Source organism: Pristiophorus japonicus, chromosome 1, assembly GCF_044704955.1.
Source record: "Pristiophorus japonicus isolate sPriJap1 chromosome 1, sPriJap1.hap1, whole genome shotgun sequence".
In the NCBI taxonomy this organism is placed as follows: domain Eukaryota; kingdom Metazoa; phylum Chordata; class Chondrichthyes; family Pristiophoridae; genus Pristiophorus; species Pristiophorus japonicus.
The window spans coordinates 201,039,211-201,054,925 of record NC_091977.1 but is presented as its reverse complement, the minus strand read 5'-3'; the positions used below and the strand labels follow the sequence as shown (position 1 = coordinate 201,054,925).

Sequence of the window (15,715 nt, the reverse complement as noted above, 5' to 3'; positions counted from 1 at the left end):
AGAGTGGTCCTGGTGGAACCCAGACTGAGCATCAGTGAGCAGGTTATTGGTGAGTAAGTGCCACCTGATAGCACTGTCGACGACACCTTCCATCACTTTGCTGATGATTGAGAATAGACTGATGGGGCGGTAATTGGCTGAATTGGATTTGGCCTGCTTATTGTGGACAGGACAAAACTGGACAGTGTGATAGAGCTCCCCCTAGTAGACTACTAATGTACTTCTACTACTGATGTAAATAATAAATGATCACATAGTAAGGTCACATGTTGACAGTTTCGGTGTTAAGAGCCACCTTGTAGAGCGTGTTTGTTGGTGATGTCATAAGAATGCATCACATTGGCCACAAAAATAGGATTTCTGGATTCCCTAGCAGAAATTTTTGTTGGTGGATAATCCTGCCCACTGACAGAGAGGTTCTTTGTTTTGTAAGAACAGCTAAAAATCCACAGTAAATTTCAGCACATTGGCTCAACTGTAGACATTGCCAGAGTCCAGATGGCTGCACCTATGGAAATAATAGGGCACGTGGGTGAGTTCCATCACAACTAAGAGACTTTTGGAGCGTATGTGGAGCGGCTAGAAATGTTTTCCACCAAGAATAATATCATCGAAGTCCCCGATGATGAAAACCGTAGCCGGATGGTGTTAGAAAGGAAACCAGCTATTTTCTTGACTGTAGCAGGCCCCGAGGTGTATGAAATCCTGAAATATTTGCATGTTCCCATCAAGCCAAAGGTCAGGCCATTGACGGAGATCCTAACCAAGTTAGAACAGCACTACAGTCCTGAGCCCCTGGAAATTTATGTCGTAAGAATACACCACAGGCAGTTTTTTAACATTGTTGGGTAGATACCAGGGTTGTAGCTGTACTGGAACAACTTGGCTAGAGCCGTGGCTAGCTCTGGAACACAAGTTTTCAGCATGACAGTCGGGATGTTTTCAGGGACCACAGCCTTTGCTGCATCCATGAAGAACATGGGATTTTGTCTATAATTTATGACACTCAATTCCCAATTATGACCTAATCATTAGTAATAAGCACCAAATGAAAACCAAACATTCAGTCAGAGGTGGCCACACAATCATGGACCTCCCAGCACAAAGGCTGTGACTGGAGTCAAAGAATGGTGCAACTGCAGGACAGACCAAGATACCTTTTAATGGGCTCAATTTTCCCCAGTGATTTGCGCTGTTTTTTGGAGCAAGTTGCTCTTTTTGGCCGAAGTTAAAAAAAACAGTTTCCCCAATCAATTTGCACCAGCGTGACGCAGTTAAAAAAAAACTTACCTTAAAAAAAAAAATTGTTTCAGTCAAACGGGGCGTAACCTGCCACCCGCGCCAATTCTGGCCATTTAGATAAGTTTGGCCAGCTGAGAGTAACTGCAGTTCTGCTTAGACCAGCGTATGTGGCCACTGCAGAAAAACCTTCTGAAGAGTTTTTTTTTTTAAATCGGCGCAGGTAAGTGCAGCAGATGCCTGAACAGCAGCAGGAAGAGGGGGGGGGGGGTGGGGGAGGAGAAAGAGGGGGCGGCCGGGGGTGGGGAGAAAAAAAAGAGGGCGGCTGGGGGGAGGGGGGAAAGAGAGGGCAGCCGGGGGGGGTAAATAAAAAGAGAGGGCGCGGGGGGGTGGAAGAGGAGAAGTGTGTGTGTGTGTGTGTGTGTGTGTGTGTGTGTGTGTGTGTGTGTGTGTGGGGGGAGGGGGAGGGGAAGAGAGAGGGGGAGGGGGAGGGGGAGGGGGAGGGAGAGGGGGGGGGGAGGGGGAGAGAGAGGGGGGGGGGAGGGGGAGAGGGGAAAAGAGAGGAAGGGAGGGAGGGGGAGAGGGGAAGGGAGGGGGAGAGAGTTGAGGCGTTTTGGGTGTAGTTAGGTGCGGGGACCGGGAGGGAGGAATCCATTCGGCCAGGGCTAGGGGCAAGGTTACAGGACTGGCAAGGCACTCGGGGCTACGGGGGGGGGGGGGGGGGGGCGGGGGGGAGAGCTGAACCTCGACCGGCAAGGGGCTCGGGCGGGCTAGGCAAGCAGATCAGCAAGCCCGTTTCCAGGGCTAGGTGTAGCGGGATTGGCTTTAATAAATTGGAAGTAAGTTGCTGCAATATATTTTAATGTGTTTTTAAGTTTTTAAATTTTTAAGTTGATGCAATGTATTTTAAGGTGTTGGAAGCTGGCTGTATGTTTCACTTTAGAGACTCAGCTCGCATTGTGTCCCTGATTACCATGGCAACCCGATCTTTTTGGCGCAGATCAAGGTTCCACCTCCAAAACTAAAGGACAGATTAGGCCAGGCCAAAATGAAGAAATCCAACGGGGAAAACTTAGAACATTTTTTTTTGCCGTACTTAGGCCCCCAAAACAGGCGTAACTCTTCAAGTACACCAAAAAAAAGCTTTGGAGAAAATTGAGCCCAATATTCTCTGGCAGCTAGTTAATATCCCTCTTAGTCTGCCCCAATCATATTGCAGCTAATGCGAGAGAAAATTGCTACAAATTCATACCATCTCCAGACTTTTGCTTTTTTGTTTCAGAGAGTTCATTCTGATAGGTCTCTGCACATTCTTGTACAACCCCTCTCTTGGTTATGTTGGAAGATTGTATTGCAGTCAAAGTTAGCTGTGGGTCATCCTTCTCAATTGCTGAGTTAACCTCAAATATTGCAACTGCCACTGAAAGAGAAATAAAGGAAGGGGAAATGCATTACTTGTATTTTACTTTTCAAAATAAAAAGCACAGCAGTTGTTTCTTTTTAATAAATAGATCTGTAAATGTCAGGATTGATTACTCATTCATTCACTGGAGCAGGACGAGGTGATTAGGTCCATTGAGCATGCTCTGCCCTTCTTGGCGTGGGAAGCACTCCCTTTTTAATCTCAACCCTTGTAAGATTCAGGATCACAGGTTACTCATCGATACCCAAAGGGTCTTGGGAGTTAAAAGGCAATTTATTAAGGGATCGATAGTTCAAATATAGTCACACAATCAGCATAGATTTAGTAGACCTATGACCATGACAAGTAGCTGTTATTAGTCCCGATCGGACAGGCGGCTGGTGGTACGAACAATTCTTATCTTCACCGTCTGCCCTGAAATGCCTTCTGGGTCTTTCTTTTATTCTCTTTTTAGGGGTGGACCTGGTGTAGGATATTGACAGGACCATTTAACCTATGATATGTCAGGTCCTTTGTTTCAACTCTTGGATGAAACCCTCCTCTTCAAATCCTCCCGAGGTTGGAGTCACACATGCCATTCTTGGCCGTCAGATGTTTGGAGCTGCCTGTTATCAGTTATTTATGTTCAAGTCGCTCTAGCTATTGTACCATGGAATGAATCCTTCAATTCTAACACCAGTCTCAAGTTATCTCTTCCAATTCACGATTTCTTACACCCGGTGTCTTTTCTTCAGATCACTTAATAACATTGGCCCAGAATTTGCTCTCAAAATAATGTTGAGGCGAATGCGCTTGCCCTTATTTATGGACAAATGGTGCAGCAATCTCAAGCGAGGGGCAAATACGCAACTGAACTCAAATATCCAAAAGTTGCTTTCAGAGTTGCATCGCTCTGCTCTTAGCACTTCCTTGCTTTTACGTTCTGTAAATATAATTGGTCAGGAAGCAAAGCGTCCTATTAACCTTTTTGATTGATTTTTGTGCCCGTCAGCTGCCATTTAATGACTTATGTACCCGGATTCCCAAATCCCTTTGTTCATATACACCCATTGCTTCCCCATTTAGTTTTTAATTCAGTCTGCCATTCTTGTGTCATACTCTATTAAGTTAAACTGAATGCGCCACCATTTTCCCACTCACTTTATCGATATCTCTCGGCAATTTCCTACTTGACCCGTCACAAGTCACGGTCTCACCCATCTTAACATCTGTAAATTTGGATTGCTTTCCTCGGTTCCTAAATCCAGGTCATTCATATATAAAGTGGAAAGCTGAGGCCGAGCATTAATCGTTGGGGAGCATTATTTGTCGCTGCCTGACAATTTGAATATGTGCCTTTAAAGTAACTCAACAGTAGTGTATTTCCACAACAATTGGCCGAAAATTGTGGCCTAGCGAGTCCGTACGAAGTGCGCATACACCCGGCAAGGTCTCACAAAAGCCGATTCTCGGCTCATGACGCGCATGCGCCGAGAACCGGGTTTTCCAATCTGTCAAAATTTCTTCTATGCATCCCTGAGAGAAATTGGGTTATTTGCCCAATTCTTGCCCAGCAAATGCCCTTCAAACCTTTACACCTGGTAAAAGCAGGCGCATAGCTTACTTTTACCAGTGTAACACTTTTAAAACATAGAAAAAAACATTTAATCATTAATTTTTAAATTAAAAACCCTGTCCATTAAGGTAAGTTTATTTTAAACACTATTAAAACACATTTTTTTTAAATTTGCAAAAAAAAAATTTTTTCTAAAACTTCAATTCATTTTAAATACGTGAATTGTTTTTTTTAAATTTATTGTGCTGTGTTTCTTGTTTTAGGGGGATATTCTCATTGCTAATAATGGAAGCCCTTACAAACGGAGTTGCCATTATTATCAATGAGAATACTAGATAGTGATTGGTGGTCCAGACCCACGTGATTCCAGCACGTGTATGTATCTGGAAGACATGTTCCCGTACGCTGCGTAGCGAATGAAGACCTCCAACCGGAATCAGACGTTCCTCCGGGAGCACCAGGTATTTTCATAGCGTAGGCGTTCGGACAAAAGTAGCCTCCGACTGCAATTTTCGGCCCAATATTTCAATTTTGATATCTTCTTTTTAAGTGTTGGAACTATACTTCCATGATGTCAAAGACAACCAATTTATTGTATTTTTCTTCCTTTTTGATACAATTTCCATCCTTTTATAGGCTCCCAGTTCAAATTACTCCTCAGTGAAAAGAACAAGGAGGAATCCTGCTCTTAGGGTTCTTCCAAGACCAATCATTAGGGATACATAATGTACAAAAGCAAAATACTGCGGATGCTGGAAATCTGAAATAAATACAGAAAATGCTGAAATACTCAACAGGTCAGGCAGTATCTGTGGCGAGAGAAAGAGAGTTAACGTTTCCGCTCGATGACCTTTTGTCAGAACTGAAAAATGCAAGAGATATAAAGGGTTGTAAGCAACCGTGGAGGCAGGGAAAGGGAGGAGAGGAGGAAAGAACAAAAGGGAAGGTGTGATAGGGTAGAAGGCAGGAGAGATTAAAGGACAAAAGGGATGATGATGCAAGGCAAAAGGAGATGGTAATGGGACAATTAAAGGAACAAAGGTGGGTCTAGAAGAGGTGTAAATGGGAATAGCAGAATCATCAACAGCTGCCATCTGAAAAAATGGGGGCAGAGGTTATGATCTGAAATTAGAGATACATAGGGGGTGAAATTGCCCCTTGTCCCTATTGAGGGCAGTAATCTTCCGGGGCCAGGAAGTCCTGCCCCCAACGCAGAATTGGGCCATGCGTCCCTCAAAGGAAGCGGAGCGCTGTCTCCTGCACTCCGCTTCCTTGGAGGGGTTTCCCGGGGTGGCAGCAAGGCACTGAATTCAGCGGTGCATTGAGGAGGCCAGCGCTAAGACGTTACAATAGCCCTCCCCTTCAATTAAAGGGAAGGGCCGCTGCGCACTCTGCAGGCCGCTCCTGGGCGACCCACAAAGCTGGTGTTGACATCCATCCGTGCCTGCCTTGTGGCCTGCGGCGCAGTTTCTCCCACGGGGTGTCATGGGGTCGGCGCGGGAGGTGAGGAGTCATTGCCGTTTGTGCGCCAGTGCGGGGAGCTAATTGAGGAGCGCGGCGCTACCGGAACAGCAGCCCCAAACTTCCGGGGCAATTTCCCCGGAGGTGCTCGTGACCCCTCCCCTGGGCGAAAACACCATTGCACCCCATTAGCGCGCCCCCCCCTCCACACAGAGGCACTAATAGGGCTATAAAAAGGGGCAATTTTGGTCCCATAGTTTTCACTACATGGGGGAAGGAGAAAATTGATCTGATTTCCATTCGCTCCACCACTTGACAGCAAAGCCGAATTCATGAATTCATCAATGAGATAGGAGAAATTGCAAGAATAAAAAGACTCGCAGTGCTTTATCATACAAGATATGTCATATAATTATGGGCTGAAACGGATCCTTCCGTGCTGTAAACTTCTATGATTCTACGACATCTCTCGCGGGAGGAGGTTGCTAGTGGGGTCGAGTGAAGAACCTATGGGTAGGGAACAAAAATTGGCTAGCAACACTTCCCTTTTCACAGTGCAGAATGGCGTCTCTTGACAGGGACACTAAGGCTGGGCAATGATCAAAGAGGATAGTTTAGAAAGGCGTTGGGGTGGGAGAATAAATTGTAATCAAGAGAAATGTAGGAAAAGGCTGTAAAATGAAAGATTAAGCCAGTGTTGCTTGTTTGCCCTCCAGATACTGATGTAGTGACCTGATCGAATGGGAAAATTGCTAAGATAGGCACTGTAAGAATCTACAATACTGAAGTCTGAAATGTGCCAGTCCTTAGTTTATCTGCACATTATAGACTGTTAAGCATGTGCTTTTGGAATGACTGGTTTTGGCAGCGTGATGATGAGACAATCTCAATCAGTACAGAGAGGGGTGAGTCAGCGGCAGAGCTGGTCTCCAGTCGTCTTGGTTAATCCTTGCCACTGGACCAAGACCTAGCTCTGCCAAGCCCATGTGGTGGCTTGTGTGCAACGGCCAACCACATGTGAAAAAAATCCACGGCACAGGCATCTTCTATCCTTGAGATTTAGCTCAGGACCAGAATATTAGGTCCTTCATTGTAACACTTCTGAACCTTTTGACATGGAAGCATGTCATCCTCGATTCGAAGGACTGCTTATGATGATGACACTGTAGTTTATGGGTTTGTGTGTGTTAGCTTGGCTCAAGTAGTACACTCTAAATTAGATTCAAGAAGCACGACAGGAATTTGAGTTCATTGTCTAAACTGACATTGCATTGCAATATTAAGGAAGTGTGACATTGTTGGAATGTCCATCCTTTGGATGAGATGTTAAATTTCAGTGGATGCTAAGAACCTTGTGGCACTATTTAAAGAAGAGCAGGGATTTCTCTTGGTGTCCAAGGCAACATTATGCCAGTGACCAGTACTTCTTTCTTATTCATCTCATTGCTGTTCATGGAATTTTACAGTGTGCAGAACAACCGTCTTGACCTGTCACTGCATTCCAAAACATTCCAAACTGAATTATAGAAGTTTACAGCACGGAAGGAGGCCATTTCGGTCCATCATGTCCATGCCGGCCAACAAGAGGCTATCCAGCCTAATCCCACTTTCCAGCTCTAAGTCAGTAACCCTGCAGGTCACAGCACTTCAGGTGCACATCCAAGTACTTTGTAAATGTGGTGAGGGTTTCTGCCTCTACACCCTTTCAGGCAGCGAGTTCCAGATCCCCACAACCCTCTGCATGAAGACATTTCCCCTCTAATCCTTCTAGCAATTACTTTAAATGTATGCCCCCTGGTTGTTGACCTCTCTGCTAAGGAAAATAGGCCCTTTTTACCCACTATATTTAGGCCCCTCATAATTTTATACACATCAATGAGGTCTCCCCTCAGCCTCCTCTGTTCCAATTAAAACAAATCCAGACTATCTAATCTGTCCTGATAGCTTAGATTCTCCACTCCCGACAACATCCGCGTAAATCTCCTCTGTACCCTCTCCAATGCAATCACGTCCTTCCTGTAATGCGGTGACCAGAACTGCACGCAGTACTCCAGCTGCGGCCTAACCAGTGTTTTATACGTTCAAGCATAACCTCCCTGCTCCTGTATTCTATGCCTCGGCTAATAAAGGCAAGCATTCCTTTATGCCTTCCTAACCACCTTATATACCTGCTATCTTCAGGGATCTGTGTACATGCCCTCCAAGGTCCCTTTGTTCCTCTACACTTCTCAGTATCCAACCATTTAATGTGTATTCCCTTTCCTTGCTAGCCCTCCCAAAATGCATTACCTCACACTTCTCTGGATTAAATTCCATTTGCCACTGTTCTGCCCACCTGACCAGTTCATTGATATCTTCCTGCAGTCCGCAGCTTTCTACTTCATTATCAACCACACAGCTGATTTTAGTATCATCTGCAAACTTCTCATTCATACTCCCTATATTCAAATCTAGATCATTGATGTATATCACAAAAAGCAAGGGACCTAGTACTGAGCTCTGCAGAACCCCATTGGAAACATCCTTCCAGTCACAAAAACACCCATGAACAAATGTCATGATTTGGATTTGAACACCAGAATATTCTGGCTGAGTATGAACACTACAGTACTGTAGCTACATAGTAATAGTAATTTTTTCTCCCACTGTAAATCACAAACAAAATTAGAACAGTTGTTTTTATTTAATTCTGCTTGATCTTAAATCTAGACACACCATCATCCTTTACTTACAGCAATGAGCTTCGTCAGTGTCCTTATTTGCAGAAATGATCGCTTCCTGTATCTCATTCAACCACAGTACTGCTGAGGCATCCTGAGACACCTTCAATGTAAAGAGCAGAGTGTTACCATCCAAATATAGCCAGATCAAAAACATAAAACGAGAAAAGTGAGCAGCATTCACAAAAAACAATCAAGATCGATCTATAGAGGCAGTTTCAGCAATCGTTTTGGAAAACCAACCACAAAGGTGTGTAAATGCCATATAGCAATTCTTCAAATCTAAATGATAAGTTTTATGCAAATTAGGATTTTCAAAGTGACTGACAAGAAAAAAACGGAATTAAAATTTATTTAAAGATATAGAATTAGGAATAATGTAAATAAACCACAGGTTAGTACCTGAGTATCTGGAATGTTTCTGAATTACTGAGACACAACATGTACTTATATCTAAAAAAAAAAGCATTAGTAACCTGTATGACCTCTCTCGAGTGTCTAACTATAGGTGGGGCATGCAACAGCACTATGGCTTTGCTCCATGAGGCTTTCCTTGCTGCTGTCCTTGGCTGCATGATGGCTGTTTGTGACTCCTACCTCACCAGAGCTGCCACTTCTCACCAGAGTGGACACTGCTGGGCGTTTTGGACGAGAATTCCCAAGCTCGCAATAGTTTTGCCAGATTTGGAATCCTTTCTGCAGTACAGGGCAGAGTCCACTTATGAAATGAAGCCACAGCTTCAGGTTAGGTCTGGGACCAGCAGCCAGGATCCAACAGTGAAACAAGTATTAAGGAGCAGTAGTATAACAGAAGGGACAACAGAGTGGGATGAGAAGCATCAGAGGGAGAAGGCTCAGCGAGGGAAATAGGAGGGAGGGGAAAAATGCTGAGGAAGGTCATCACTGGGAGTGCAGCAGAGAGATCAGTGATTTTTTGGCATTTAGTCAATCATGGATGCATTATAGGAAAAGGTAACTGCAAAATTCTATGATTTCCCAGAAGAATGCCCAAATATCTTTTTAAAATATATAAAAAAGGTACCAACAGGTTCCACATTCTGACACTACAGGCACCTTGCTTTCAAACAGGAGAAACTGAAAAAGAATTGCACATGGACTGTCTAACTGGGGGGGGGGGAGGAAAAAGGGGCAAAAGGTGGTCACAGCCACACATTTCTCCTTTAATTCACCTTTCCCTGCAGAAAGCAAAGGGGATTTTCCCTTGGGAAAACCATTGTAAACATGATAAAATAGCTGTATTGTCCCCATTAACCTTGGGTACCCATGTTATATGGGCAGGTGGATGAACCAGTGCTATGCTGGGAATTGTTTGCCTGATGAAGTTAAGCAATTTTGACCCCCACAAGCAAATTAGCAGGCACATCTGATGCTAATAGAAAGCCCTGCCCCAAAATTGGACAGGGAACGAAATGGGAAAAGATCCAGCATACAGATCACTGACCCAATTTCAAAATGGCTGTAAAATCATTTTAACCAATCTAGTTTTGTAAAAATCAATGGGGCTTTTTATGTAGAGGTTGCACTACATTCAAAGGCCGAGAGAAACTGTGCTGAATGGTAGCACAAAGTAATACAGCCGGTAGATGGCTATAACTTAATTAGGAGGCCAGCTTTGAGTAACAGCAAAGCATTTGTCATCCCAAGCCCACAGTAATCCTTAGGAAAGATACCCAACATTATTTACTTGGATTTGAAAGGAAACTTGCATATGGCACATGCAGAGGAGGTAACTCTAGCTTCCCCGAGTTTATACTGCAAAATCCAACTCCCTTATTGCAACAGGAAAATCGTAAACTCAATTTTTTTTTAAGCAGATGATTCCGACACTGTAAATAGTAATGTAAACTGGGGGAGCCAGCCCCAAGTCATTTATAATTAAACACATGCCAATGTAAATGAGGCTCAAAATCAACAGTTCACAATTAAAAAAGACTTGCATTTATATAACGCCTTTCATGACTGCCGGATGTCCCAAAGTGCTTTACAGCCTACAAAGTAATTTTTGAAGTGTAGTCACTGTTGTAATGTAGGAAACGTGGCAGCCAATCTGCACTCAGCAAGCTCCCAGAAACAGCAATGTGATAACCAAATGTGGTTTATTTGTTATGTTGATTGAGGGATAAATATTGGTCAGGACACCAGGGGTAACTCCCGTGCTCTTCTTCGAAGTAGTGCTGTGGGATTTTTTACGTCCACCTGTGAGAGCGCAGACGGGGTCTCGGTTTAATGATTCATTCGAAAGATGGCACCTCTGATATTGTAGCACTCCCTCAGTACTGCACTGGAGTGTCAGCTTAGATTTTGGTGCTCAAGACTCTGGAGTGGGACTTAAATCCACAACCTTCTGACTCAGTGCTACCAACATAGCTGCAACTGACACAGCTAATCAAAGAGTTACTTTACAAATAGATTATTTTTATTTAGCCATTTATTGCTTGCTAATGAGTTTGCATGAAGATCTTTTACCAAACCATAACAATTGCGTAGATGCCCAAAAAAAAACACACCTTCGCAAGCATCACCATTGTGATGATGTCTCTTCAGAGAGGAAGAATATGTGAGATGTGAAAGCCAGGCATTGTAGCCTCTTTACACAAATGATGTTTGAAACTAGCTTAAGCAAACACCTTGGGGATTGTGGTATAAGAATAGTCCTATCATACTGTTAAAAGTAATGAGTTGGTCAACCACTGAAACATGAAGTTCACTTCTCTTGATGATAAAATGAAAAGGAAGTTTCCAAAATGCAGAATTTGAGGTGAATTTAAGCAGGCTAGCTATGAGTCTGTGAATAACAAGAATCACATCCCAGATACTCATTACTAAATGAACAAAAGATTTATGTTTCCATCTCAGATCTGAATAACTGAATGCTCTTACAACAGGTTGGGCCTGCCATAAACTATAAGGTGAGTGATGCATCTTGTGACAGCAAATCCTGCATTAAAGGACATCTAGAATATCATATACCAAAGGAGTTAAAAAGTTAACTTCCAGATCAGAAGAGAACTTGTTCAAATTATCACTGTGAACTGCAAGGGTGAAAGCTTTGCAGAATAATAAGACAATAAAAATATAGAACTTCCATGTTCTCAGGGCATACTTTGTGCCGCATTTTACTTCCCACTTGTATCAGTACCTGTTCATAAGGAATAACTATGGGCTATTGGATACTTATTTTGAATACACCAGATTTTCCTCAGCAACTCTACAAGGAGTTACCGAGATTACGGTTTTCTTCTCCAAATCTGGCTATCCTGAGAGTAACTGCATATATAGGGATGCCCCCTCCAAGCAGATTCATGTAATATCAACCATTGATTTTTATAATACGCAATATTCTCCACAATGATTTACAAACTCCATATTGTAGAATTCATTCTTTTACTTAAAAATCTTAAGGTTCGTACAGTTCTGATATACATTTGTTCCCTTTTTTAGACTCAAAAACTGGATTGGCACCAAAAACATTTGTTGATTATTCTTATGAATTTACTCGTGGACTGCAGTTACCTCTGTTCAGTATAAGCAATAATGGCAGTAAAGAATATTCTACTAGCAAACTGTGCTCCATCTTCATACCAGCTGTCAACTGAACTGCCTTTGTTCTGGGGATTCCATCCAATGTCATCACTGTATGGATGCTTTGCTTAAAAATCAGCACACTACCCTTTTCAGCCTAAATCTAGCCATTATATTTGCTCGTCATAGAAATATAACTTTCAAAATACACCATCTAAATAGTAATAATTGAGTGTTCGGGATAAAAAAAAAGAGTGCCAGTTATTACTTTCTTCTGTGGGAATAAATACTGCTCTATTTTTCCCATGTGCATTAGCAGTAACAATTACTTGACATCCATTTCTCTACAAAGATCTACCAATCAAAACGTTTTCAGAGTACATCTGTCTTGTGTTTTGGCGATCACAATTTCTTCACTTTGCCAATTCTGCTTTTGAAGCTAACCTATTTTTATTTTAAATAACTCAAAATCACTAACAGCTGTTATGTATTGCCTACAGAAACGCAGAACGTCAATGTTTTCTTTTATTTTCTGACATTCTACACGTTGTGTGGTTTTATGTCTCTTATTATTACTTCATGCTGCTCCCTTCCTTGTAATCTCAAAACTATACAGGTATGACCAGCGATAGACCGGCTATGTTAAAATTGCTATTCTAGTTTTGATGATTTGTGTTTCGCTTTACCCCCATTAATGTAATTCTTATCATTTTGAAGAGGATTATATAAAAGATAACTGGTATGCTCTGTATCTTACTGCTGTATATTTGAGTGTAAACAGTTGCCTTGATCCATTTCTGTACTACTATATATATTTCTATTCAAGGTTAAAAAAAAAATCACAATCTTCAGAATGAGAAAATATGAACATAGGAACTGGAATAAGCCATCCAGCCCCTCAAGCAAGTTACGAAAGCTTGTTATGCATTAAAGGTTGTGAATATGGATGCGCTTATTTGTACTGCAAAAATGGACAACATGCTCCACCCTTTCTTTCTGATTGGTCCCTTTGGAAGATAAGCAACATGCTGAAGTTTCACAGGAATGTGTAACTGGAAATGGCCGTCCCAAGGTCTCGCTGACTTTGCAAATTATAGCTCAGTCCACTTTGACTTCCTAAAGCGACAGAGGACAGAGCTCCCCAGAAGACAGCAAGGGCCAGCCAAAGTCCCGTACCACAGTCCAAGTGCATCCCTCCCCCAGCCGAAGTGACTTATCCCAGCGCAAGTGAATTCTTCACCGCCCCCACCATAGATGGGGTAGGCATTGTGTATGAATTGTTAACAGGTTTATTGGGTGAAAAGTGAATAGTGACAATGTCGTGACTTTTGGGTATCATCCACTCCAACGAACATGATCCGTCTTGCATGCCCTCCCTCCCTCTCGCCCCTCCTAGGCCGGCTGGAAAAGAGAGAGAGAGAGAGAGAGAGAGAGAGAGAGAGAGAGAGAGAGAGAGAGAGAGAGAGAGAGAGAGAGAGAGTGAGAGAGGGGGGCCTCAGGTCCTACTTCTCCGCACCACATGCATGGAATGATTTGGCGGGGGGAGGGCGGGGGCTTGTCGCCTGTCGATCAAAAAAGTGCAGTATGGGCGGTGGCGGGGCGGGGGGGCGTGCACTGGACAGACTGACAGATGCCTGCCTGTCAAAAAAAGTGCAGTATAAATAGTTACATTGTGTGAATATATGGTTGCTGAGTTACAGCTGTGGCTTCAGTGGATAACTACACTAGATAGTATGCTGACCAAGCAGAACAGAGCAGAAAAGCTTCCAAGTTCAAAACTTGCTAAATGCTGCGTTGGTGTATCTGAGTCACAGAATGTTACAACTCCAAAATTGCCCATTTAGCATTTCTCCTGCCTGTTCCCCATATCATTCACTTTTTCAAGCAATTATCTAAATTCCCTTTTAACATATTGTATAGACATCACTAGTTCAACAATTGTTTCCAGCAGAGAATTTTACAACTAACCACCTTCTCTATAGAAAGAATCAAAGTTGTATTGGAGCACTACTGCTGGTCTCCATGCACCCAGCAAGGAGGAAAGGGCTTGAAAAGAAGTCTCTATTTGTCTGTTTGCTATCCAGTAATCCCCATTGGACTTCAACTCGTAGACACAGGATGAGGACAGGATAAAACTTGGTTATGATGACCATCACAGTCTATTAGCCCGTCAAGATTCAGGCTTGCAAGTATGAAATGATCATTTTGGTCAAATATTGCCACGGAACCCATACCCAGCAGAAATCATCTCCCTTGAAGAGGAGAGATAAATAGCTCACAGTATTGCAAAATAAGAGAAACATTTCGGTATTTGCTTTATTTACACAGTCTTGGGATACAGAACACTTGAGGCTAGAAATTCACCAACTTTACGACCGGGTTTTTGGCGATATTTCACCATATTTGGTGAAAAACCAGGAGGGAGAGACCCGGCCGGAACTTAAGGCGCCTTTTTGAGGCGGTGCTTTCCATGTACCGCTGGGGAGAGGAGTGCCGCCATGCAAGAGCCGAAATAGCGTTTGCGACAAAAATTTGGCTCTCCCCACACCCGTATTCTACGCCCAGAATACTGACAGGGAGAAACCTGTTGGTGCAGCCCTACCAACAGCGTAAGTATGAAGACCTGTAAAAAGGTAAGTTAAAGCTTTTATTTTTTAATTCTTTTTTTAGTGATTTAGTAGCTAAGGGTTTTGTGAATGTTTTGTAAATGTTTGTTTCTGTCTTTTCCAATTTTTTTTTGTGCTTCTCTGCCCTCCTAGGGCTTCCCTCGCAGCGGTATCCGCCTCGGGCTAAAATTGCCGAAATTCGCACTTTGTGCCGCGAATCCTCGTGCAACGCCAATTTTTACCGCTGTGCAAATTAAAGGTTGAATATCGGGGCCTACTAACACTGAAAAACGAATTTCTAGCCCAAAAGCTTTAAATCAATGTCAGTATGATCCTTGACATGCTCTAGATTTTTAAAAATGTAGAATTTTTCAAAGAGTTTGAAGAGATGGTCACAACCCAATTGCACAAAGCTGGAATATTTTTTTCTTTTTCCACAGTGCAAATGATTAATATTTTTTATATTTAACAGCTGCAACCATTCTTAATTTTATGTAGACTTCCTAGGCATTCCTCAGTTAAGCTTTTTCCAGTATTTTTTTCCCTCAGGTGTTAGCATTTACAGTTTTTTCCTATCTTGTTTAAAAATTGTTTTTTTTCATAAACGTAATGATTTGGAATATATCGTTCACGTGTAGTGAATCAAAGACTAACCACAACATAAATGCAGCATTTGTGCTATTGCTTGGGTATAAACCATGCATAAATTAGATCACCTTTTACATAAAAAGCTGTACTTTTATAAACCTGAAATGCACTGAAAAGTCAAGTCATGACAGTACAATTCTTGCATTTTATGTTGCACATAAGGAAATTAATTCTAAAAAGTGTTATGTAGGTAAACCTGTAAATACCATGTCTAACCACCAGAGGGCTTATCCCCTGGAGTCCCAGAGGATCCCACAATCCCTTGGGAGCACCTGTATATAAGGAGGCCTCACAGGCTGGAGAGGCACTCTGAGATCTGTAATAAAGGACTACGGTCACACCTTACTTTGAGCTTGCAGTATCGAGTCTGACTCTTCATTCAAGACATAACAATTGCCAACGAGATACAAATGACGAACCCCAGCGCAACAATGCAGAGAACCATGGGCATCCTGAAGAAATTTTCGGAGGGAGATGATTGGGAAAACTTCGTGGAGCGACTCGACCAATACTTCATGGC

The 15,715-nt window shown here is 42.7% G+C and overlaps 1 protein-coding gene across 1 annotated transcript in view; it reads right to left on the bottom strand.

Moving 5' to 3' along the window:
- The window catches only part of iqgap2 (IQ motif containing GTPase activating protein 2), a 405,429-nt gene that overhangs the window by 151,155 nt on the left and 238,559 nt on the right, over positions 1-15,715 (bottom strand). The window contains exons 16-17 of the mRNA XM_070886141.1: positions 8,411-8,501; positions 2,492-2,659 (exon numbers count right to left, since the gene is read on the bottom strand). Coding sequence (XP_070742242.1) covers positions 2,492-2,659; positions 8,411-8,501 — 259 coding nt within the window. The remainder of the gene's footprint in view (positions 1-2,491; positions 2,660-8,410; positions 8,502-15,715) is intronic.